The sequence below is a fragment of the Mastomys coucha genome, unplaced genomic scaffold, assembly GCF_008632895.1.
Source record: "Mastomys coucha isolate ucsf_1 unplaced genomic scaffold, UCSF_Mcou_1 pScaffold22, whole genome shotgun sequence".
Taxonomy (NCBI): Eukaryota; Metazoa; Chordata; class Mammalia; order Rodentia; family Muridae; genus Mastomys; species Mastomys coucha.
In genome coordinates, this window is record NW_022196905.1 from 247,030,473 (window position 1) to 247,057,200 (window position 26,728).

The following is a 26,728-nucleotide window of genomic DNA, read 5'->3' on the forward strand; positions in this document are numbered from 1 at the left end:
CCCCCCCACACACACACACACACTCCCGTCTTGTGCTTGGTGTAACCACGGCAGGCCCCATGGCCCTGATTTAAGAAACCATCATTCAGAGTCTCCAGGTCTTTGATGCGCAGTCTGGGGGGTTGCTGCTTGGCCCTCCCAATCATAACACCTCCCTTTACCCTCATAGCCAACTCTGTTTGAAGAAGTCTGACACATTCCCATTAACGGATGAGGAAACTAAGTCTCAACAAATTTACTCAACCCCAGTGTCACTTGTCAGCTGAGACCTGAGCCCGCATTTTTCAGCTCTGGGTATAGCGCTGGAGCATGAGGCTTCTCAAGTAGGCATTTTGTTCTCGGAGCAGGAAAGTCATCCCGTTTGGATGTGACATGCTGGCTCACAAATGCAGACCTTTTATCTGTACACAATACACTTATACCTGCAAGCATCGGAAGGCCTAACTCTTGAAAGGCCATCAAAGACGTGGCCAAAAGATCAGGCATAACGTGAAATCCTATCCACGCTGTGAAAACTTCAAAACACTGTGGCTGGTAGCAATGTCTTACTTTCAACTGTGCCAGGGCCACTAGGAAAGGCCTTTCCCCATCACCAGAGGAAGAAGAGACACAGTCTCTCTCCCTGTCTGGTATTATTTCAGCAGTGGGATAGTAAGTTAATGTGGCTAACATCTCACAAGGAGATTCCCAGAGAAACAGTCGACTGTGAGTCCCATCCTGACTGTGCGGGTTGCAGGAGGATCCGTTTTGAAGGCATTTCCAATTCCATTTGGTTATGTAAAATTAACGAGTAATGTTGTATAAGGATGTTTGGTTTTGATGATTGATGTACCAAGAGAACTTGAAACAGCCAGTAGAAAACTGTAAGACGGCATAGACCGAGCTTTTAATCAGGGTTCTTCCAAGCATAAATTCACATTTTCAAACAGGGTGGTAAACACCATGGAAAGATTCACACAGGAGGAGGAGTGGGTCCTCGTCCTGTGGATTAGGAAGGTTTCCCTGGCAATTCTCAATAGCCTTGGGAGAAAGAAGGGATTTTTTCCTGGGCCTCCTGTGTCTTTCTGAATGCCTGGAACTCTGGGAGCCTAAGGAACGGGAAGAGGCATGGGAGAGAATCTTTTGTTTTTTTAACTTCGCTACATTTTTTTCTTCTGCTCGAATGGTTATTTTATTGTTTAATATGAATTTAGTATGACAACCGTAGGCCTATAGTAATCTCCATGCCTGGAATACATTAGACAGTAAAACAGTTTTATATCCCTCAGTACTAACATGTAAATTATATTTCAAATATCCATTGTTGGTCATGATTTATTTATTTAATTTATTTTTATTTTATTTATTTTTGTTTGGGGGGGGCAGGGTTTCTCTGTGTAGTCTTGGCTGTCCTGGAACTCACTCTGCAGACCAGGCCAGACTCAAACTCAGAGATCTGCCTGCCTCTGCCTTCCCAAAGTGCTCAGAGTAAAGATGTTCACCACTCCCACCCAGCTTAGGCGGCCATGTCTTCTTATAACTAGAACCAGAGAGGCAATTTTTAAGTGGCAATTTTCGTGATCACCATGAATCTTTTGCCAGCAGAGTCTTCAGGAGCAGGTTATTGCTATGGCATTTGCCTGGGTCCTAATCCCTAAGATATTTCTGGAAGTGACCCCACCAAAGAGCACTTTGTGAAGAAGTGGTTTCCCACCTTTTAAAGACCACAGAACACAGAGCTACAGTCATGAGCACTCCTGGGAGCGGTGTCCAGAGCCAGAAGCACCCGTTGAAGGTCCCAGTCATTGGGAGAACTAGGTGACCAGCTTGTTCTTGAACCCCTAGCAGGGAGATTACGACCTAAAGGTCCTGCCTGCGCTTTGCTCTGTACAGAAACCCCACGAGCCTCATCTTCCCACAGATAAGAAGGATGTTTTCTAGACATCTCTGAGAAGTATGCAAACTGTAAAATGTGCTGGTTACAGGAAACCAGTTTGCTAGTATCAGCGAGCTACTAGACTGCGAATCGGGGAGTTGAAAGTAGGGAGACTCGTGAGCGTGATCAGTGTGAGTGTTTTAAGCGTTCCTCTGGACTTCACAGTCTGTGTGCAGGGCTTTCACACACTGCTCTCTACCCTGGAAGACCTGGAGTGGTGACTGTCCCACAGAACTGGTTCTTCCATTCTTGAGGCTAATTCTGCAAGTGATGTGTTTCCTTCTTGATCTAAAACAGTTTCTCCACTCTCCAGGGTAAACTCTGGATCCTCTTTGATGCCTAGACTCCTAATCTTGGTCAGATGCCAGTGTTATTCTTTGGAAAAGTTTGGTGTTAAAGTGGAATTCGCAATTGTTGTACAACTAAGTGATGTTAATGAGCCTGTGGCTGAAATCGTGTCCCTGAAGGGCATTTTATAGTAATTTTATTAGAAAATTGGCCCCAGGAAAGTGTTGGTTAGGCTTTCTGACAGTTTATCTGCTTGCACTTAGCCAAGTGCAGTGACGAACTCTGAAAGCAATCTGATGAAGGTAACTCCTAACCAAAGCCTTTCTTCCTGTGTTTCATCACGAGGAATAGCTAGTGTATCTGGCCATTCAACCTCCGAGAGGCAGAAGTCTCCTCAGATCCCCAATGGCAAGACAAATGGCAGTGAGCAGAGTGGCCCAGGCAGGTGGCCTTGGCAGTGGAACAGAAAAAGCTGTCAAAGGCTCCCAGATCCGTGATCCTGGCTGGATGCGCGACATAGCCAGGGTCTCTAAAGCTAGCCGTTCCAGAGAGTTCTTTATTTCAGTGTCTGGGTCTAGAGTCTCAAGGAAGTGGCCAGTATTGGATTTCAGTCCATCCGAAAGTAAATTCCGCCTTGATAAATGGAAATAGATTACTTTTTACGCAGTGTCTTTCCGCTCCGTTGTAAATGGAGAGCATTTTTGAGGAGGCTTCATTTAATAATACCTTATCAGACAGCTTTCAGGAACCTGCAGGGTCTAATACGTCTGTTGCTATGGTAACGGCTGCTTGCTCTGCATCTCATATCTATGTCTTCCATGGATCCCCTTCTTTTTACCAATGAGGGGGCTTGAAAAAAAAATGCTCTCCACTGGCAGCATTTACAGCGCTGGCCATCGACTGTGGAAACAGCACCCACAGCACTCGCTTCTGCATGGCCCACTGGAAACAACTTAAACCATATTTCTTCTTTTTACAGGTCACTGAAAGAGGAAATCTCTAAAGCTTTAGGGCAGTGAGGCAAGCTTACCTCCACACTTGGCTGGGCAGTCCCGTCTACCATGTTGATCTCAAACACCTAAGTCTTATTTCCAGACAAGCCAAGGCTGTAGATTGGGGGAAATGTTGGTGCTTCCACTCTGTCCCTGTATTTGGGGGGAAGGATGAGGGCCCAGGGACATGTGTTTCTCACTCCTTAGTAAGAATGGGAAGGACCACCCACCATGCATTTCAATACTCGTAAATTATTCTAATTGATCAGTGTCTTCTAAGTGACAGGACATACCACTGGGATCCTAGATCATTAATATGGGGACATTTTCTTTGTTCTTTAATCACTTAACAAAATGGGACCTCGCAGCTGAAATGAGGCAGAGCCAAGAGCACCTTTTTCAGTAGCCCTTCCTCTTCCTCCTCTTTTTTTGGTCCACAATTACTCCTTTTTTTTTTTATTTCATAGGAACCCAGATGCCCTCCTGTGCTCCCGGCCCCCTGCCTTGCCTGAGATTTTCTCTTAGCCTCTCTTTGGGGGACAATAGTATGGTCTCCTGTGTTCTTTAAACACCAGTCTATGACTCTCTTTCTCTGCTCCATGTATGTGGGGACCTTGGGGACAGGCTTCCCCTCCCCCACAAGGGGGCTCTTGTGCTCCCCCTGGCCCCGAGGCTGTCACACCCACCTGCGTATCAGCTCTTTCACTTTGTGTCCATCTCAGAGGAAGGTAATGAAAATAATCGGGCTTCATTAATTCCAAGCCCTGCGAGATGATAGCCATTTGGAGCCTGTTTGCCAATTAGATGGTCTAAATTAGAAGTGACCTTGGTATACTGCTGCCGCCTGCCTCTCGGGTCTAATGAAGCTTTGCTCTCCCATCCATTCCCCCTCAGCTCTCATGTCTGTACACACACACACACACACACACACACACACACAAACACAGACAACTGCTCCTGTTTCTTGTGTCCATACCCACCCCCATTCCATCAGCACAAATCATTCTCAGTTTTAAAACTCTGGTTCTGGTTTCTCTATGTATTATTTTGATCTACATAAATTGTTAGTGTAGCCTACAGCTTTGTCTGTCTGTGTGTATCTATGTTTCACAGCATTTTAGAAAGATCTGTGGAGAGTGGGGAGGGAGGTTTGCCAGTGAATTCAAAGTTACAGTCAGGTAGGAAGTCAGCATCCCAGTGTTCTGTTGCACAGTAGGCCAGCTACAGTCAACTGCAGTATATATTTTGAATAGAAGAGAACCTTTTTTAATGTCTCGTGAAAAAAATGATAAATGTTGGAGGAGACACATGCCAAGGTCCTCATTTGATGAGTACACAGAGTGTATGTGTTGTGAAACTTCATGTTGAGTCCCATAAATTTGTACAATTATACACATCAATTAAAATTTCTTGAAAGTAGTCTAGCTGAAAATAGTCTTAACACATCGTTAAAACCCCAGCACTCAGACAGGGGGGTTATGAGTTAGAGGCTTGCCTTGGGCGATATGAGAAAGTATACTATTATTTTTTTAAGATGATACATGACAGAGACAAGGTCTCGTAGAGACTATGCTGCCATGCCTCACCAGCAGGAAGGAAGGAAGGAAGAAAGGAAGGAAGGAAGGAAGGAAGGAAGGAAGGAAGGAAGGAAGGGCTCAAGCTCTGCTGTGTGAATGGTGCCCGTGGAGTCTGATAGGATAGGAAGAGCCAGGCCCTGAAGCTTTCTCATCAGGGAGTACTCCATTCACCACTAGCTCCAGGTCAGCTCTGAAAGCAGTTAAGTTTTAGGTTCATGCCTAGAACCTACAGAACCAGGACCTAGGGTGTGGCTAGGTCCAAGCCACAGGAGGTCTGTCCTTCTGTTTTAGGTGGTTCACTGTGTTGATTCCCACTGAGAAGAGAAGGATTCGAGTCTTCCTTAGAAATCTACCTTTTGCCTAGACAACGGGTAGCCTTTCAGAGAGACACCCACCTCAATAGATGTTGACACCAGGCTCATTGGGTTTTCTGAGAAGCTATCTCTGCTGTCCAGCATATGGGAGGTGTTGGTCGATGAGCTAACCTGGGCCATCTTAGCTTGCAGTAGCTTTGACAGATAAACTTGATGGATTATTAATTACCACAGGGAAGTAGGGTGTAGCCTAAGCTACACATGGTGTTAGATGTAGACCTTCCAAATTGGTGACCTTGGAGCCTGGAAGAGCAGGCCGGCTAATCTTTCTAATTAGTTTCCCAAAAGAAATGACAAATGCCAGCCATGGTGGGGACCAGAACTACTAAGACCCTGGGCATCTATGGTGTATCCTTGGTGCTTTGGGGTCCATTCATCACAGGAAATCTTGAAAGGGATTGATTTATGATCCACAAATCTGAGGCCTTAGGAAGAGGTCAGAAGTAGTCATTCATGAACCCATATCACTGTTTGTAAGTGACCAAGGGAAATTCACTGAAGTCCACGGATTATTCTCCCCTATTGGGGAGCCTTTGAGTCCTTGGAATTGCATGAGGGCTCCACCTTTCACTGAACTTCCTAAGGGTCTGAAGTTACTCAGGGTAGTGAGCTTCTTGGAGCAGGAACCCTGTTTTGCCACAGCATCTCCCAGGCATGAACTTGGGCACTGCCGGACAGCTAGTAAGCCAAGGGTGAAAGAGTCAACAGGCTCACCCAAAGGCCCCTCTCCTTCCCACAAGGCCACTGCTTTGGGATTGTATGAAGCTTCTTAGCTCGAGGCAGCTCTTTGGTTTCTATCATTAACAAGTGAGAATTGCTCAGACTAGAAGGGCCTCTGCCTCAGAGTAGGCATGACCCATGATGGCTACCCACTTTTCGTAAAGACATGAGAGCCTCTGTGTCCAGATTTCTGGTATCTGATTTTCAGCCAATGGTTCTAACGAACATCCCTCTCACCTCTGCATGCTCTGTATCACACTTGATCTTGGCTCAGAAGAGACAGAAGAGCAGCATCTAGTGTCATGGTCAAGGCCAATCCTGAGGGATTAATGGCTCTATTCAACTGTTTTTTTTTTTTTTTTCTTTTCCTTTAACCAGAAGAACTCTGTCTTAATGTTAAGTCTACTTAACTATTGCTGGACAAGAGATGTGGCTTAACATGTTGAGTGTTTATAGGCATGCAGGCACCGTGGTCTCCTGTGGCTGGGATAAAACACCATGACTAAGAGCAAGTTATGGAAGGATAGAGTTTATTCTGACTTATGGTTCCAGAGGGCTGAGAGTCCATCCTGGCAGGGAGGCAGGGCAGCAGAGATCATATCTCTACCATTCAAGCATGAAGCAGACAGACAGACAGAACACGAACTAGAAGTGGGGTAAAGTGAAAATCCTCAAAGCCTGTACCCCTCGAGACATACTTCTCCCAGTGTCTTAGTTAGGGTTTTACTGCTGTGAACAGATACCATGACCAAGGCAAATGTAATTGGGGCTGGCTTAGAGATTCAGGGCTCCAGTCTATTATCATCAAGGTAGGAGTGTGGTAGCATCCAGGCAGGCATGGGTACAGGAGGAGCTGAGCATTCTACATCTTCATCTGAAGGCTGCTAGCAGAAGACTGGCATCCAGGCAGCTAGGATGAGGGTCTTTAGAGCCCACACCCACAGTGACACACCTACTCCCAACAGGGCCACACCTTCTACTAATAGTGCCACACCCTGGGTCTAGCATCTATAAACCATCTCACCCAGCAAGGCTGCACCTTCTCAGTCTCTAAACAGCGCCACCAACTAGAGACCTAGTGTTAAAATACATCTACCTATGAGGGACATTTCTCATGTAAACCACTACACGTGGCCATCAGAAAAATCAGTTCATGTGTGTGTAGGTATCTGAGCTGATTGTATACTGGCCATAGTTGGAGGTGTAGGTGGGGCTGGAGGGCAGGCATATGAGGAGAAGGCATGGCAGCAAGATAAGATGTGTTTACGTGTTACCCACAGAAAAGCCGGCGGTGGGGTCCAGTGCTTTGGGCCACTTAGAATGGCTATGACCGGGCTATGGTTTGACCCTCTCTCCACTCCGTGTGTTGATGTACTTGCTGGAAGGCCTTTCCAGATCTTCACCCAGCACAGTTGAGTGACTGAGGAGCTAGGTTTACTCGACACTGTGGCTGTGACATTCCCACCCTTCCACACAGTCCAGGAACCAAATATGATTTTGGAAACCAAGGCAAGCACTGAAGGAGCCCTACCTTTGTATCCTCCCTCCTCAACTGAGCAGAGCTCTTCCAAGAGCTGTCAGCATGATTACATTTCCAGCCCTCTTGGAAGAAGCTTAGAGCACAAGGCTCTGGACATTGGTAGGAAGAGAAAGAAGACGAGACACGGGCCTGGAAATAGTAATGTCTGGGAACTGATGGGAGCCCCACTGGTAGGTCTACACAATGAAGCTGCTTCCCCGTCAACCTTGGTACACACACACACATGCACACATAGACCCTGCTAGGTTTCCTAGACCCTTAGTTCCCTTCAGGGATCTTCCCCTTTGCCTCCTGGGGATTTCTTGCCCATTAAATCTCACACAACTCTCTCCTCGCTCCCCAGGACAGGCTGGGCATCGTATAGATGGGGCAAGAGCATGTAGATAAAAGTCCCTCCTTAAACACACATGGGGCAGGAGTTCCGGGTTCGGAGGCCAGATTAAGATGCAGAAGAGCATATGAGGTTGATGATTATATTTCGGGGAGAGTTAATTGATGGAAGGTGAAGGCAGACAAAGAACTGCTGCTTACTGCCTTCTTGAATCCCAATCAGGAGTTATGATTAAAGTCGCAGCGAGACAGCAGAGGGCTGATGAATTGGTGTCTTTTTTTTTTTTTCCTTTCCTTTTTTTTTTTGCCGTCATTCACACTTGATTGACTTCAACCTTTCAAGTGCAAAAGTCTCTCTTTTCCATTATTATTCATAGCCATCTGAGTTTTTCTAATTAAAGTGTATGAAAACAATTACTGATCCGTCGCACTGAGTCTGTTGGAGGGGATGTCTGCCTTACTGTAACGCTTAGAAAAAGCCCACGGTTTTCTATAATGATGCACGGCTGAGGTGAGAGATAATTTTATTCTTTTTTTTACTCTGTAGGGCTTTTTTTTTTTTTTAACTTCTCATGATTCATTTTTCATAATTCCTAAAGACCCCCCAAAAAGGACTGATCCTGCAGCTACAACTGAGAAAAAAGGTGGTGGGGGGGCTCTTTTTATTTTCCTTCTCTTTCTCCCCCTCTACCCCCCACCTTGTGCTCTCCCTCTGCTGAAGACTATAAATTAATCGGTGACCTTTCACTTCTTGGATTCCCGCTGGACTCCCCAACCACAGTGGTCAGAAATGCTTTCTATTAAAAAGAAAATAGAACGAGTTTGGCAATGCCCACTCTGTTCTGGACGATTCAGCAGCTAGCTAGCTCCAAAGCAGCTGTCACGGGCTCAGTGTGCTGCGGTGCAGCTGTGTGGGGGCAGGCACATGCCTTTCCCATTCACCTGCCACACACCTGCTCTGCCTAGTTTGGCGGGCCTTCTCCTCAAGACCCTTCTCCACAGCGTCTGTTGCTTACGTTCTGTGCCTCTTCGCTTCCGGACCTGACAAAATACCCATCTCCAGCACCTAAATTCGAACTCTTCTTCTTGGTTAGGGGCCACAGCTGTTTGGGTTTCCCCTACTTGTTGACCCTGTTGTTGGCGACACCAGTGGACTTGCCGGCAGCTATCTGAGAAAGGCTCGACTCTCACAATCTCTAAGATAATTTTTAAAACACTAAGTTTGAACAAAATGCTAAGTGCAATTACTGTTGCAGTGAAGCTTCATCTGATTGGCCCAGCAGGGCCTCCAGGTGGGGCTGGGCACTACGCCACACCTCCCCTGACTCCTCCAGCAGCTGTCTAAGACAGTTTCTCATTCCTCTGGAATTGTTATTGATGCCAAATTTTCCTGCCTCGTGGCAAAGAGAGCTTGCTGCCCACTCCCCCTTTAGTTTTCAGAATGTTACACGTGTACACAACGGGACATGACCATGTCTGTGCCCTTCTTTGTCCTCCAACACCACCTATGTCTTAGTTAACATGACCCCACACAGATGAGGTAGACAATCTGTAGGTCCCTCTGCAGACTGAGGAGCTCTGGGCAGCAGGCACTTGCGGAGGGGCCGGGGGTGGGGAGGGGGAATTGTTTGATTTTTAAGGATGCGGCCACTGGTGAGCTATACTTGCAGGTTAGGGAAGCTCTTGTTCTTTGGATGGAGAGCCCTTGCTCTTCACCCTGGACACTGAGGCTGCCGTTGCCTGTCACTGTCACACATATGGGACTAGCTTCTGGCCCACACAGCAGGGAGGCAGAGTGGAAAGTCTGAGGATCTGACCTAAAATGTAGCTACTTAGATCTCAGGGCTAATTATGGAAATGCTCCATTAGAGGCTAACAGCCCAGTCTCAGGGTCAGGAGAGAGGGCCCCGTTGTAGAACGCGGTGCAGAATTAGCTGGATTGCTGGGATGCTGGGCACATGCTCCCTCTGATGCTCTGTGCCTTGTGCATAAAAGGCTGTTAGACGAAACTCTGACTTAACGTGAGTCCCAAAAACCCCGTGTTGGTGCTTGATGTCAGCTTGTAAAGGGTTACACGGTGTTGTTTCCTGGAAAATCTGCCAGTGTGTGCGTGTCCTTAGCCTCCCTTTGTTCTCCTCTCTGCCTCTTACCCTTTCCTTCACTCTGACTCCCCTCCTCTCCTCGCCTGAATACATTTTGAAAACAGTGCTATAATGCTCCCTGCTTCAAGATTACCACGTACTTTACTAGGTATGATTTAATTAGGGCCCTTATTATGTTTGCGGCAGCTTAAGGTGGGCCTTTCAACTTATCTACCTAATTGGTTGCCCAAGAAGTTTCACAGCCCATGACAAAACATTGTCAGTGATCAAAGTCAAAATTCTGCATAAAAGAAAAATATTAATAATAAGATTATTCTTCAAGTGTGCACTGCTAATTATGTCCAGAATGTAACCGTAGAAACACTTTTGACTGATGTGAGCTTTGTCTAATAAACATGAGTCTTCACTGAGCTATGCAAAGCGACACCACCTGCTTTTACCCTGGTGAAGGGTAATTTTGCTTATTAGATACTTTTTAAACCTTTTGTGTTTTGTGTCTGTTTCCTCCACGACTTGACTCTTGTCGTCTCTCTGCCTCTCACTCCTCAGGTGACCGCTCCTGAGATCGTGATGCCCAGCAGCATGTTCCTCCCCGCCGCCGCTCCGGACCGAGATGGGAATTCCAATTTGGAAGAGGCAGGAAAACCACCTGGTCAGTGTTGCTAATCTTAATTCATCCAAATGGAAACAAGACGAATTCTTGGTCAAATTTTTCATGAGGCATGAGGGCTGAGGAATTCTTTATAATATATCCTGAGTGAATGGGACACACCCTGTGGCCTTTAGGTCTTAGGATATATCTTGTAGTCAGTTTGCTCACAGACATCAGGCTTGGTATAGACTTACTTAGTCAAGGGCATGGTTGCTAGAGCCTTGCCATTCAATAAGATCCCTTAGCTGTCTGTCTTGCTACCTCTGCACAAAACTCTTGGAATCTTCTGGAATCACCTTGTTTAAACATAACATCTGTAAGGACCATTGTCACAGATGTTTCTGTTGCGGTTGTGGATTGGCTCTTAGGCCTCCACACTAAGTGGTTCTTAGCTCTCCTAAGTCTTTAACACACTCTCACAGACATCTAAGGCCCCACACTGCTCTCACAGACATCTAAGGCCCTAACACTGTTGGTGCACACCCTTCTTCCTTATGACGTGTCCACATCACAAGTAGACAGATGACCTGGAAAGAGCCAGGGTATTTATGGATATGATGAACTTTATTTTAAAGTAATGCAGTTGAGTAATTTATTAACTTTCCTGCTAGCAGGAGCAAAGACCTGGGTTCAGGAAACAGTGATGTAAGCTAGGCAGTGGTGGTGCATGCCTTTAATTCCAGCACTTGGGAGGCAGAGAGGCAGGCAGATTTCTGAGTTCCAGGACAGCCGGGGCTACACAGAGAAACCCTGTCTTGAAAGACCAAAAAGAAAAGAGAAAAAGAAAAAAAGAAAAAAGAAAAAGAAACAGTAATGTAAAAGCAAAGGGCGGGGGAGTCACATTAAACACAGAACTAAATGCTTTTAAGAATCCCAAAATGTAGAACTTCCTCACAACTTAAGACAGCATTAACGTAGATGTCCCTGACAATAGATCTGATGTGCTAAATTTTTATAACCAAAAAAGTGAGCATAAAGGCTCCCATAAGACCAGTAACCTTTCAGACTAACTTTTGAGAAACTGAGGTTTCAGAATGAAATACAGTTTAGGAGACTGTTGGGTCTGTGCTGTGACACAGGCCTGCTATGACTTGGACCTGTATATAGCCTTCTTCCTAGCCGTCTGTTTGTGGGCACCTTGGTTATGTGTGTATTCTACTGGCCCTGTGGAGAGACTCTGGCCGGTGGCTGGCTATTTCCTGTATTCATAAAGCTGGGCTAGATAACCGGCTCTGGGTGCCACCCTGGAAACAAAGCCTTCTTCATCTTTGGGCTTGATGTGTTTGTATTTTTTACAGAAGCTTCAGAGGATCTGGGAAAGAACATCTTGCCACCCGCAAGCATGGAGCACAGTGGGGATCTCAAGCCGTCTTCTGCTGACCCCAGCTGCGTGAGAGAAGACTCGGGCTTCCTCTGCTGGAAGAAGGGGTGCAACCAGGTCTTCAAAACCTCCGCCACGCTGCAGACCCATTTCAACGAGGTGCATGCCAAGAGGCCGCAGCTGCCCGTGTCTGACCGCCACGTGTATAAGTACCGCTGTAACCAGTGCAGCCTGGCTTTCAAGACCATTGAAAAGCTGCAGCTCCACTCTCAGTACCATGTGATCAGGGCCGCCACCATGTGCTGCCTCTGTCAGCGCAGTTTCCGGACTTTCCAGGCTCTGAAAAAACACCTGGAGACGAGTCACCTAGAGTTGAGTGAGGCTGACATCCAGCAGCTTTATGGGGGGCTTCTCGCCAACGGGGACCTCTTGGCCATGGGAGACCCCACCCTGGCTGAAGACCACACCATCATTGTGGAGGAAGACAAGGAGGAAGAGAGCGACCTGGAAGATAAGCAGAGCCCGACCGGCAGCGACTCTGGGTCAGTGCAGGAGGATTCAGGCTCAGAGCCAAAGCGAGCTCTGCCTTTCAGGAAAGGCCCCAACTTCACTATGGAGAAGTTTCTGGATCCTTCCCGCCCTTACAAGTGTACCGTCTGCAAGGAGTCCTTCACTCAAAAGAATATCCTGCTGGTGCACTACAACTCTGTCTCGCACCTGCACAAGTTAAAGAGGGCCCTTCAGGAATCGGCAACCGGACAGCCGGAACCCACCAGCAGCCCGGACAACAAGCCGTTTAAGTGTAACACTTGTAACGTGGCATACAGCCAGAGTTCCACGCTGGAGATCCATATGAGGTCGGTGCTGCACCAGACCAAGGCCCGGGCAGCCAAGCTGGAAGCTGCAAGTGGGAGCAGCAACGGGACTGGCAACAGCGGCGGTGTGTCCCTCAGCTCCTCTACCCCAAGCCCTGTGGGCAGCAGTGGGGCCAACAACACCTTTACCACCGCCAATCCAAGCACTGCCGCCATGGCTCCGAGCGTAAACGCGCTGAGCCAGGTGCCACCCGAGAGCGTGGTGATGCCGCCTCTGGGGAATCCCATCAGTGCCAACATCACTTCCCCTCCAGAGCCCAAGGAGGCCAACCGGAAGAAGTTAGCAGATATGATTGCGTCCAGACAGCAGCAGCAGCAGCAACAGCAGCAGCAACAAGCCCAGACACTCGCCCAGGCCCAGGCGCAAGTCCAGGCGCACCTGCAGCAAGAGCTGCAGCAGCAGGCCGCCCTGATCCAGTCTCAGCTGTTCAACCCCACGCTCCTCCCTCACTTTCCCATGACCACAGAGACCTTGCTCCAGCTGCAGCAGCAGCAGCATCTGCTCTTCCCCTTTTACATCCCCAGCGCAGAGTTCCAGCTCAACCCCGAGGTGAACCTGCCTGTGACCAGCGGGGCACTGACGCTCACAGGGTCAGGCCCAGGCCTGCTGGAAGATCTGAAGGCTCAGGTCCAGATCCCACAGCAGAGCCACCAGCAGATACTGCAACAGCAACAACAGCAACAGACTCAGCTCTCTCTTTCCCAGAGTCACTCAGCCCTCCTTCAGCCAAGCCAGCACCCGGAAAAGAAAAACAAAGTAATCATCAAAGAAAAGGATAAGGAAAGCCAGCGAGAGAGGGAAGGGTCAGAGGGGGCAGAGGGTAACACAGGACCAAAGGAATCACTGCCAGATGCCTCGAAGGCCAAAGAGAAGAAAGAGTTGGCACCAGGGGGTGGCTCTGAGGGCTCTATGCTTCCTCCACGCATTGCTTCAGATGCCAGAGGGAATGCTACCAAGGCCTTGCTGGAAAACTTTGGCTTTGAGCTGGTCATTCAATACAATGAGAACAAGCAGAAGGCACAGAAGAAGAACGGGAAGGCGGAGCAAGGTGGCGAAAGCCTGGAGAAGCTGGAGTGTGACTCGTGCGGCAAGCTCTTCTCCAACATCTTGATTCTAAAGAGCCATCAAGAGCACGTGCATCAGAACTACTTCCCCTTCAAACAGCTGGAGAGGTTTGCCAAGCAATACAGAGAGCACTACGATAAACTGTACCCTCTGAGGCCCCAGACCCCGGAGCCACCCCCACCCCCTCCGCCGCCTCCCCCACCTCCGCTTCCTGCGGCACCCCCCCAGCCAGCTTCCACGCCAGCCATCCCTGCGTCGGCTCCACCCATCACTTCGCCTACCATCGCCCCCGCCCAGCCCTCCGTGCCTCTCACCCAGCTCTCCATGCCAATGGAGCTGCCTATCTTCTCGCCACTGATGATGCAGACGATGCCACTGCAAACTCTGCCAGCTCAGCTGCCCCCTCAGCTCGGCCCCGTGGAGCCGCTGCCTGCCGACCTGGCCCAGCTGTACCAACACCAGCTCAACCCCACCCTGCTCCAGCAACAGAACAAGAGGCCTCGCACCAGGATCACGGACGACCAGCTCCGTGTGCTCCGGCAGTACTTTGACATTAACAACTCCCCCAGTGAGGAGCAGATCAAAGAGATGGCGGACAAGTCGGGCCTGCCCCAGAAAGTGATCAAGCACTGGTTCAGAAACACTCTGTTCAAGGAGCGGCAACGGAACAAGGACTCTCCGTACAACTTCAGCAACCCTCCCATCACCAGTCTGGAGGAACTCAAGATCGACTCCCGGCCCCCTTCCCCAGAACCCCAGAAGCAGGAGTACTGGGGGAGCAAGCGGTCCTCAAGAACAAGGTTTACCGACTACCAGCTCCGAGTTCTGCAGGACTTCTTTGATGCCAACGCTTACCCAAAGGACGATGAATTCGAGCAGCTTTCTAACTTACTGAACCTTCCAACCCGTGTCATAGTGGTGTGGTTTCAGAACGCCCGACAGAAGGCCAGGAAGAATTATGAGAATCAGGGGGAGGGCAAAGACGGAGAGAGGCGTGAACTTACCAACGATCGGTACATTCGGACAAGCAACTTGAATTACCAATGCAAAAAGTGCAGCCTCGTGTTTCAGCGCATCTTTGACCTCATCAAACACCAGAAGAAGCTGTGCTACAAGGATGAGGATGAGGAGGGGCAGGATGACAGCCAAAACGAGGACTCCATGGATGCCATGGAGATCCTCACCCCTACAAGCTCCTCCTGCAGCACCCCCATGCCCTCACAGGCTTATAGCACCCCAGCACCGTCGGCCAGTGCCGCGCCCTCGGCGTTCTTGCAGCTCACAGCAGAGACTGACGAACTACCCACCTTCAACTCGAAAGCAGAGGTGAACGATGAGAAGCCAAAGCAGGCCGACCCTCCCAGTGCACAGCCAAGCCAAACCCAAGAAAAGCAAGGACAGCCAAAGTCAGAGATGCAGCAGCAGCAGCAAGAACAGCCGGAGCAGAAGACAAACGCACCCCAGCCCAAGCTCCCTCAGCTGGCTGCCCCTTCCTTACCGCAGCCTCCCCCGCAAGCACCCCCTCCACAGTGCCCCCTCCCCCAGTCAAGCCCCAGTCCCTCTCAGCTCTCCCATCTGTCCCTCAAACCTCTCCACACGTCAACCCCTCAACAGCTGGCAAACCTACCTCCTCAGCTCATCCCCTACCAGTGCGACCAGTGCAAGCTGGCGTTCCCATCCTTCGAGCACTGGCAGGAGCACCAGCAGCTTCACTTCCTGAGCGCCCAGAACCAGTTCATCCACCCCCAGTTTTTGGACAGGTCGTTGGACATGCCTTTCATGCTGTTTGATCCCAGTAACCCACTCCTGGCCAGCCAGCTGCTCTCGGGCGCCATCCCTCAGATCCCAGCGAGCTCAGCCACTTCCCCTTCCACACCCACCTCCACGATGAACACGCTCAAGAGGAAGCTGGAGGAAAAGGCCAGCGCGAGCCCTGGTGAGAATGACAGCGGGACGGGAGGAGAAGAGCCTCAGAGAGACAAGCGATTGAGGACGACCATTACACCAGAGCAGCTGGAAATTCTCTACCAGAAGTACCTGCTGGACTCCAACCCAACTCGAAAGATGCTGGACCACATCGCGCACGAGGTGGGCTTGAAGAAGCGAGTGGTACAGGTGTGGTTTCAGAACACCCGCGCTCGGGAAAGGAAAGGTCAATTCCGGGCTGTGGGCCCAGCGCAGGCCCACAGGAGATGCCCATTTTGCCGAGCACTCTTCAAGGCCAAGACAGCCCTCGAGGCTCATATCCGGTCTCGGCACTGGCACGAAGCCAAGCGAGCGGGCTACAACCTGACTCTGTCTGCCATGCTCTTAGACTGTGATGGGGGACTCCAGATGAAGGGAGACATTTTTGACGGAACTAGCTTTTCCCACCTACCCCCGAGCAGTAGTGATGGTCAGGGTGTGCCCCTCTCGCCTGTGAGCAAAACCATGGAGCTGTCTCCCAGAACTCTTCTCAGCCCTTCCTCCATCAAGGTGGAAGGGATCGAAGACTTCGAAAGCCCCTCCATGTCTTCGGTTAACCTAAACTTTGACCAGACCAAGCTGGACAACGATGACTGTTCCTCGGTCAACACCGCAATCACGGACACCACCACGGGGGACGAGGGCAATGCTGACAACGACAGCGCCACGGGAATAGCGACTGAAACCAAATCTTCCGCACCGAACGAGGGGTTGACCAAAGCAGCCATGATGGCGATGTCAGAGTATGAAGACCGGTTGTCGTCTGGTCTGGTCAGCCCAGCCCCGAGCTTTTATAGCAAGGAATATGACAACGAAGGTACAGTGGACTACAGCGAAACCTCAAGCCTTGCGGATCCCTGCTCCCCAAGCCCCGGGGCAAGTGGATCCGCAGGCAAATCTGGTGATGGCGGGGATCGACCTGGGCAGAAACGTTTTCGCACTCAGATGACCAATCTGCAGCTGAAGGTCCTCAAGTCATGCTTTAATGACTATAGGACACCCACCATGCTAGAGTGTGAGGTCCTGGGCAATGACATCGGACTGCCAAAGAGAGTTGTTCAGGTCTGGTTCCAGAATGCCCGGGCGAAAGAAAAGAAGTCCAAGTTAAGCATGGCCAAGCATTTTGGTATAAACCAAACGAGTTACGAGGGACCCAAAACCGAGTGCACTTTGTGTGGCGTCAAGTACAGCGCGAGGCTGTCTGTACGTGACCATATCTTTTCTCAGCAGCATATCTCCAAAGTTAAGGACACCATTGGAAGCCAGCTGGACAAGGAGAAAGAATATTTTGACCCAGCCACTGTACGCCAGTTGATGGCTCAGCAAGAGCTGGACCGGATTAAGAAGGCTAATGAGGTCCTCGGACTGACAGCTCAACAGCAAGGGATGTTTGACAACGCCCCTCTTCAGGCCCTTAACCTTCCTGCCACGTATCCAGCGCTCCAGGGCATTCCTCCTGTGTTGCTCCCTGGCCTCAACAGCCCCTCTTTGCCAGGCTTTACCCCGTCCAACACAGGTGGGTCCTGTCCCAGGTGATGGCTTTCAGAGATCAGTAGAAGCCCAGGTTTTTTTAATGTGGTTAACCAGCACTCTTGAGCAACAAGATTGGAGGTCCCCTGTAGCCAGGTACTTCTGTGCCAGTACATACCTGGATTCCTTGGACTCCACTATGCAGGAGTGGAAGTGCCCTCTTCTAAGTATGTCCTGAAATAATTTTCATGGTGTCTGTTATTAAGAATCACCTGACATGCGAATTCCCAGGGAATGTCAAACCTCGTGGTCACGTGATCCACATGTAATTGGTACAAATGGAAGACAATGGGATTTCCCAGCTAAGTCTGTAATGGACCCCATAGCTGCTGGCTGGCTGGAAAGAATTGAAATCAACCCTTTGCCCTCCCGCCTGCAGTTCCACCCACCTTTTTGAGAGCTGGAAGCCACTCTTGTGCTGTTACGCTCTGGAGGACTTCCTCCACGGTTTCTCTTCTAGTCAGAACAGTACTGGTTTCTACAGAGAATTTCTGTTTGAATTCTCTGACCGGGAATCTTGTACTGGGTAATGTAGTTTTTAGTTTGGATGTGAACACATCAACTCTTTCAGACAAGTGACTAGCTTGCACTCTAGGCATCCCCAGCCACCCTTCCATTCTCCATTCCCACCCTGGTGCATCTGGAGTCACACAGGTTTGCTGCTTGTATGGTCTCTCTTAAAGCTAGGGATCCTTTCAGTTCTCCCGACAGACATTCCTTGCTTCTCACTGTCTTCACTCATCTTCTCTGGGATCCAGCTGTCCTCCTCAAACTGGACCTTCTTTTCCAGCATCTTGTAAGGGTTAGGCCCACAGTAGCAAGTCCCCTCTAAAAATGTCTGTGCGGACTAGCAAACACACTAGCCCCTCACAGTGCAGCCTTGTCTCTCCTAGCCCTAGCCCTAACCCTAACCCTCTAGGGCTTGATGCTTCTGTTGCCTCCCAGAGCGGTCTTAATTAAATTAACATAGTAATCTTTGGTGATGTTTCACAGAATAGAAGCTACTGCATTCCCCCACTCTCAAGAAAAGAAAGCATGGAGACAAAGGTCCTTGCCTAAGTACGTGGCACAGACTGAAACCTGCAAAGCAAACCAAGGAAAGTAGTCAGACATTTGAATTATCCTTGCAGCCCAGGACATAGGTGGGAAGGCCCAGCATATAATGATGAGACTCAGGACCAGCAAGATGGCTCATTGAGTAAAAAGCATTTACCATACAAACCTGATGACCTGATTTCGATCCCCAGAACTAACATAAAAATGCCGCCGCACTGGTGCACATCTGTAATCCCAGGGTCCTAGATGAGAACATGAAGCAGGAGATTGACCCAGAAGCTTTTGGCCTAGCTAAACCTGGGTGTAGGTAGGCAGACCTAAGAGAGACCCTGCCTCAACAGTGCAGAAGGCGAGAACTGATTCCCAAAAGATGTCCTTTGGCCTTCAGATACACACTATAGCACATGAACCCCCATCCCAGCTCCCCCCCACAAACACACACACATCATTGTTGGCGTCGTCGTAGTAATAAAAGTAGAATCAGAGTGTCTGATGTATCCCCTCAGAGAAATCTGAGGCCCAGAGAGGTCAAGATGACTCAACAAGTTAGGGTAGGAGCCAAAGCCCTCCTCTGAGGCCTCCAGGCTCTATATGCTCTTCCACAACACCCAATATGAGCCAGTCAGTCAGCAAGTGTATGTGCTGCCCAGGTTCTGACTGCTTAGAGTGGATGAGGAATAGAAGGCTGGGCTCTTTGTCATCAGGACAGCCAGATATGCCCCAGTTACCAAGCATCTCCACTACTGCAGCTTGTAGAATCACTGGATGGGGAATGGGAGGAGAGGAACCTGCATTTATCAAGCAGTTACCATACGCCATGCCCAATCTTAAGCTCTTTCCACGTTGCCATTCAGTTCATGCCTGCAATCTTGTACTATAGAAGGCTGAGGTTCTAAGAAGTCTCCCAGTGAACCAAAGGTCACACATCTGATGTGTGTCAGCCGTAACCCACACGAGGTCAGGCTGACTCCACAGTAACTGAGTTTCAGGAGGGGGTTGAAGAATCTGGCCCAGTTCTGATCTTACAGCAACAGTGTGAGGGAGCATTGAGCTGCCCTATCAAGTGCGGCCAGTGCAGAGCGTGGTAAATAGCAGGGGTTAAGTAGTGTTCCTTAGTGTCTGAATCTCTTGGTCATCCATCAGATGAATACACACAGTCTCAAGTCTAAGGCCTTCTGACTCGAATCTTTCTCTTGAAAGCATGAAGCCATAGACAAAGCGGCAGACATTCTTCTTGGGCAGGCCCACTACCTCTGGCACACATAGAAAGCCATGCCCTAAACTCAGAACTTGTCATTCCAACTCGGCCTTGCATGTGCCAGTTTTACCAACAAGCCTTTGTGCTTTTCTCAGTCATGTCGTCGTCATAACTAGTTCCAGTCCCTGTTGCACATGAAGGAAATAGGTTGTGTTGCCTTATAGTGGCTCTCCGGGGACTGGCAACGGTGCAGCAACCATGTTCTTTGCTTTCTTTAATATGGAGGTTTTGGTACATCGTCTCATTCAAGCTGGCAGTCTTCATCCAACTCTGGGCTTCCGAGTGTTAAGTTTTTGCCCCACCCCCATGCCATGAAGACAGGTCTTGCTAGGCAACCTCTACTTCAGCTTTCTGGGAGAAGATGCTGAGGTGCTCCAAGGTCCTTTGTCTTCATTCTTTGGTGCCCGTCTTTCTTAACCGTCTTCCATTATCCAGTGAGCTCTGCTCCTCCCCAGCACACCTGTCTTATCACAGCCCAGGCTTGCTGTTCTATCTATCTGCAGCAATACTGGCTTAGTTAGGGTTTCCATTGCTGTGAACAGACACTATGACCGAGGCAGCTCTTATAAGGGACAACATTTAATTGGGGCTGGCTTACAGGTTCAGGGGTTCCATCCATTATCATCATGGCAGGAAGCATGGCAGCATTCCAGGCAGACACGATGCTGGAGAAGGAGCCAAGAGCTCTACATCTTGATCCACGTGCAGTCAGAAGACTGGTATCTCCAGGCAGCTAGAAAGAATCTCTCAAAACCCATCCCCCACAGTGATGCACTTCCAACAAAGCCATACCTACTCCAACAAGGCCACACCCACTCCAACAAGGCCACTCCCTGGGCCAAGCATATTCGAACCACCACAGATACTCAGTCTCACGATTCTGGGACCTAGTCCTTGTCCTTCACAACTGTGAAGACAAGAGACTCTAGGGCCCTGGGGTGGGTCAACTTTTTGCATGTAGTGATAGATTAGAGCTGAGCAAGGTAGATAGGACTATACTTTGTATGGCCCCAGTACTACAGCCCATGGTCACTGGGAAGCAAACATGACAGTAGCAGCTAGGATAGGCTCCGATAGCCTGGGATCTGAGGGGCTTTGGCACCCTGAGTGTCTGCAACCTCAAAGGTCCCATTGTGTGTTGTTCACACAGAGGCTAGAGGAGGTGCTAGCCTTGCTCCACAGACTTACCCCTGCACATCAGATGACCCAAAGCACTGGTGCAATTTTCCCTGAATGAGTTGGTTCCCTTCCTCCCAGACTCTTCCTCTATCTTGTCCTTCATCTTCTCCCTCCACAACCCCCCACTAAAGCTTCCACTCAGCCACAGTGGTCATGATGGTGACATGTAGAAGCTGTTGTGTGTGCTCGTGGGGCCTTGGGAGCCGTGTAGGATTCCATCCTAGGCATTCTCCTATGGCCATGCTTGTTCCGTAGCACTTTGATGATGGCTTTGGTTTACGTGGGTCCCAGCTGCTAGAAGCTAATCTGTGCTGGGCAAAGCACATGGTATCTGGAAATACACAGCAAGGAAAGGGTGGGCTAGTGAGTGTTGACACTGGGCAGGGAGATGCTGTAAGGTTTTCTAAATGGAGATAAATAGAAGCTGTGTCTTGATTAAAAAAATCTGAGCATGGCAGGGTACATCTGTTGACAACACCGGCTTTGAGAGGAGGACCCTTTGGGTTTAAACATCTGTGACCATGGCAAGGGCATGGGTGTAACACCTTGAGTTTGTGATTCACCTACTCCTAGACTAACCTGTGATTTCTCTTCCTGTCTCCATTCCTTTTAGCTTTAACGTCTCCTAAACCGAACCTGATGGGTCTGCCCAGCACAACGGTACCTTCCCCCGGCCTCCCCACATCTGGATTACCAAATAAACCGTCCTCAGCCTCACTGAGTTCCCCGACCCCAGCACAAGCCACCATGGCAATGGCCCCTCAGCAACCCCCACAACCCCAGCAGCCGCAGCCACAGGTGCAGCAGCCTCCGCCACCGCCAGCAGCCCAGCAGATCCCCACGCCACAGCTTCCCCCGCAGCAGCAACGGAAGGACAAAGATGGTGAGAAAGGAAAAGAGAAGGAAAAGGCACACAAAGGAAAAGGGGAACCCCTCCCAGTCCCCAAAAAGGAGAAAGGAGAGGCCCCTACAGCGGCTACAGCTACCATCTCAGCCCCACTGCCCGCCATGGAGTACGCGGTGGACCCTGCTCAGCTGCAGGCCCTTCAGGCTGCCTTGACTTCAGACCCCACAGCATTGCTCACGAGCCAGTTCCTTCCTTACTTCGTACCGGGCTTTTCTCCTTATTATGCCCCCCAGATCCCTGGCGCCCTGCAGAGTGGGTACCTGCAGCCCATGTATGGCATGGAAGGCCTGTTCCCATACAGCCCTGCCCTATCGCAGGCCCTGATGGGGTTGTCTCCAGGCTCCCTACTGCAGCAGTACCAGCAATACCAGCAGAGTCTGCAGGAGGCGATTCAGCAGCAGCAGCAACAGCAGCAGCGGCAACTACAGCAACAACAGCAGCAACAGCAGCAGCAGCAGCAACAACAACAACAACAAAAAGTGCAGCAGCAGCAGCAGCCCAAAGCAAGCCAAACCCCAGTCCCCCAGGGGCCTGCTTCCCCAGACAAAGACCCTGCCAAAGAATCCCCCAAACCAGAAGAGCAGAAAAACGTCCCCCGTGAGGTGTCCCCCCTCCTGCCGAAACCCCCCGAAGAGCCAGAAGCAGAAAGCAAAAGTGCAAGCGCGGACTCCCTCTGTGACCCCTTCATAGTTCCAAAGGTGCAGTACAAGTTGGTCTGCCGCAAGTGCCAGGCGGGCTTCGGCGACGAGGAGGCGGCAAGGAGCCACCTGAAGTCCCTCTGCTTCTTCGGCCAGTCTGTGGTGAACCTGCAAGAGATGGTGCTTCATGTCCCCACCGGCAGCGGTGGCGGCGGCGGCGGTGGTGGTGGCGGCAGCGGCGGTGGCGGCTCGTACCACTGCCTGGCCTGCGAGAGCGCGCTCTGCGGGGAGGAAGCGCTGAGTCAGCATCTCGAGTCGGCCTTGCACAAACACAGAACAATCACGAGAGCAGCAAGAAACGCCAAAGAGCACCCTAGTTTATTACCTCACTCTGCCTGCTTCCCCGATCCTAGCACCGCATCTACCTCGCAGTCTGCCGCTCACTCAAACGACAGCCCCCCTCCCCCGTCGACCGCCCCGTCCTCGTCCGCTTCCCCCCACGCCTCCAGGAAGTCTTGGCCGCCAGTGGGCTCCCGGGCTTCGGCCGCGAAGCCCCCTTCTTTTCCTCCTCTCTCCTCATCTTCAACGGTTACCTCAAGTTCATGCAGCACCTCAGGGGTTCAGCCCTCGATGCCAACAGACGACTATTCGGAGGAGTCTGACACGGATCTCAGCCAAAAGTCCGACGGACCGGCGAGCCCGGTGGAGGGTCCCAAAGACCCCAGCTGCCCCAAGGACAGTGGTCTGACCAGTGTAGGAACGGACACCTTCAGATTGTAAGCTTTGAAGATGAACAATTACAAATGAATTTAAATAAAAAAAAGATTAATAACAAACCAATTTCAAAACTAGACTAACTGCAATTCCAAAGCTTCTAACCAAAAACAAAAAAACAAAAACACAAAAAAACAAAAACAAAAAAAAAAAAGGAAAAAAAAAAGAAAAAGCGTGGGTTGTTTTCCCATATACCTATCTATGCCGGTGATTTTACATTCTTGTCTCTTTTTTTTTTTTCTTTTAATATTAAAAACAGAAACCACAAACCCTAACCCTGTTAAATTGTGTCCTTTTAAAGGTACTATTGGTCTGGGAAATTGAAGTCCGCAGGGCCTGCCTATTGTTGTTGGAGCTTAAACCCCTTGTATATTTGCCCCCTTTGAGAACTGCCCCACCTTGATAGCACAGAGGAGCCCGGCATGCACTGTATGGGAAAGCACTCCACCTTGTTACAGTTTTAAATTTCTTGCTATCTTAGCATTCAGATACCAATGGCTTGCTAAAAGAAAAAGAAGAAATGTAATGTCTTTTTATTCTCAGGTCAATCGGTCACACTTCGTTCTGTTTTCAGAATCATTGTTTTATGTTTCTTTTCTTTTTTTTTTTTCTTTTTTTTGTTCCAGAAAAAAGATTTTGTTTTGTTTTGTTTTGTTAATTTAAAAAAAATGGGCAGAAAGTATTCAAGAGAAACAATGTGAACTGCTTTAGCTTTCTGGGGATTTTTAAGAATAGCTTTTCTGCTGAAGCCAATTTCAAGGGGAAAAGTTAAGCACTCCCACTTTCAGAAGAAAAATAAACCCACACACAAAGAGTGTTGAGGACTTGTAGCTTAAAAAAAAAAAAGACAAGTTTTAAAAACTGACTTTCTGTATTTATGGTAGGTATGACCATTTTTGGTGTTGAGTAGAATGCTTCATTGGAAATGAGCTGAAGCACTATGGTAGACTAAAACCTTTGTACATTTAGCTTTTGTGTGGTCCAGCGACAGCTCCTCATTTGATGTTGTCTTGTTCATCCCTAGTGGATAGATTGCAATCTGTTGCTTCACCCCAGCTTCTCTTCCCTTTGTCCCTTAATTCAACTTTGTCTCTCTTTCCCCCCAACTCCCATCCTCTAATTTCTCACTTAAAGTGGCTGCCACCTTTATTTCTTGGAGGGTGGCTGCAGAATTATTTTATAAACCTAAAGAAAGGATTTCAGAGGATTCTAGGGATCATCAGGATTCTCACAGATTATTTTTGTTGGGGAGTTGAGACTTTTGAAAGACATTTAATTCTAGTTACATGTGTCTGGTAGCCCTGAGCATTTATTTTTTTAATTTATCCTTTTCTCCTCTCTCTCTTCTCTCTTCCCTCCTCTCTCTCTCTCTCTCTCTCTCTCTCTCTCTCTCTCTCTCTCTCTCTCTCTTTCTGTCCCCTTAGTCTGTGGACACTTCAAATATTCTTTTCTTGAACTAAAACATTTGTTTCAGTTTGTGTAATTGGGGCTGTGTGCTTTTTATTTCTAAGACGTTTTTGGCTATTAATTTGGTTTTGATTTTTTGTGTTTGTGTCTTTACTTTTCTCTCTCAGAAAAAAAAAAAGAAATTTCATGCTTTAAAAAAAAATAATATCCAAAGACACACCCTTTCACTGCTGATGCAGAAAAAATGGGAAAGGGTTCTAGTTACTTGAGAATTTGTTTCTGATTTAAACAAACAAGACTTAGTTTAATAAAAGAACGAGTAACACAAAACAGTTCCCAGGTTGGTAAGTGCTTCCTCTGCACGCAGAGAGGCAACTGTTAATGGCAATTCCAGATACCAAAAGACACATTTTTTTTTTAACTTCAAAGTTTTGTCCTTCTGTTAGGCAGTCTGAGCGGCGAATGATCTTGATGCAGCCAACAAAACAGATAGCAATGTACGGGAGAGCAAATGGATAGAAGCATGTGCAAGAGGCACGTGTTTATGTTAATGTGCACCGTCCTGGGACAACACCATTCAACACACCCCTTGTCATCTTAAAAACGGTCTGAACGTCAGAAGGAAAACTTCGTGCTGCTAAAACATAGGTTTTTGAAGACAAATAGATGCTTTGCTGCCTCACTTTCATAGCCAAACACCAACAGACACAATCTCCCTTGCCCCCAAAGTGTGAAGTCCTCCTCCCTCCCTCTCTTCCTTATGTTTCAAAGGGAACTTTGAAGACTGTGAATCCAGGTTCCGTTGGCCACCTTCTGGGCTTCTTCCCCAGTGCTGAAGCCATTCATCGACTTTGCAAAAGACTGGAGCATTCCAAGATCTGAAATTTTTCTTTTTTTCTTTCTTTTTTTTTTCTTCTTTTTTTTTTTAGCCGGGACTATTTTTATGAATTTGTTTTTTAGTTAAAGAGTAGATCCTGAACTGTTGTACATATTTCTAACTAGGCTGATGCACAGTGCAAATTCCTTTTTAATTTTTTAAAAGTAGAAATACTAAAAGAATACCATCTTAACTATTCATATCAGTATCCAGTTGTAGCATAAGGTGTCAAAAACAAGTACACAAAACACTTACTGTTTTAAATACCTACTTCCTTTTAACAAAGAATTCTTGTATTCCTCCCAGTGTTTTGAGAATGAACACTTTTAAATTTTAAAGTTGTACAGTTTTTTTTTGTTTTCCATTATTTTATCTTGTTTGTAACTCTATGAAATATATATATATATTTTTTGCCATTTAACTGTTGTATGTTACTGTGTCTGTATCTATAGAAGAAAAAAATGTTTGTTTTTGGTTCTCTGTGTGATACCAATTAACAATTTAACACTAGCTTTACCTGTCAAATTCTGCTAGGTCTTCTCTGAAAACTGTTGTTTAAAAATTATATTGCTTGGTAATAGTGCAATTTCTACCTTCCCTACCCCCCGACCTCAAGTTTCTTTGTAACTCTGCCAGCCCTTCCCCCAATGGTTTTGTTTGTTCTATTTTGAGCTACAATCATCCTCCCTCTGTGAGATGGTAACGGTCAGTGTTTCACTGTGCCATGATTTGACCTGTGAGTGTGTTTTGGCAACAATAAGGTAAGGCTGGGTAGAATGGCTTCTGCCCATCAGTATTCCTCAGAGAAGGTGTGGGATTGTCCCAACCCAGACGTGGGTTAATGGACGTGTTCCTCTCCAGCCGCACCACCCACACACCCACCCACCCACCCACCCACATACATGTTCATCAAAGAAGAAATTCTCAGCATTAACCCAGAAATAGCGAAGCAGTCAGTGATGGTGAAAACCGGAAGGCAGACAAGTGGCCATGATCTGTAGCAGTTTACAAAGGCTTGCATTCACTCCAGTGCTCAGTTGGTTAGACTGATCTCACTCGGGGAGTTTACTTCTGTCTGCTGTTGGAGTGAGTCATTGAGTAGTAGACCATCTCAACTCACTTTGAAAGTTAGTTCTTTACTTCTATTGGCACTTCTTTTTTTTTTTTTTTTTTTTTTTTTTTTTTTTTTTTTTTTTTTTTTTTAAGTTATCGGATGAATTTTGCCCCCTTCATTCCTTCATGATGTGGCTTGGTGCAAGACACTATTTGGCACACGGCACCAAGGTACCTGTCAGGATTGGAGTCAACTCATGATCCCTTCCTTATCCCTCCCTAAAGAAACGTAAGGAACACAGACACACTCTTAACGCATCTAGGAAGTTTTG

General features: G+C 48.4%; 1 protein-coding gene across 5 annotated transcripts in view; it reads left to right on the top strand.

The window, feature by feature from the left end:
* Positions 1-25,640, top strand: part of Zfhx3 (zinc finger homeobox 3) — a 287,724-nt gene extending 262,084 nt beyond the window's left edge. For 4 of the 5 annotated variants that reach the window (XM_031341363.1, XM_031341364.1, XM_031341361.1 and 1 more), the window contains 3 exons: positions 10,388-10,490; positions 11,789-17,233; positions 21,354-23,065. In XM_031341363.1, the coding sequence (XP_031197223.1) occupies positions 10,388-10,490; positions 11,789-17,233; positions 21,354-23,065 (7,260 nt within the window). Of the gene's footprint in view, positions 1-10,387; positions 10,491-11,788; positions 17,234-21,353 lie in introns of all 5 variants that reach the window. The other variant, XM_031341360.1, reaches the window with a different exon arrangement.
* The last annotated feature ends 1,088 nt before the right edge of the window (positions 25,641-26,728 follow it).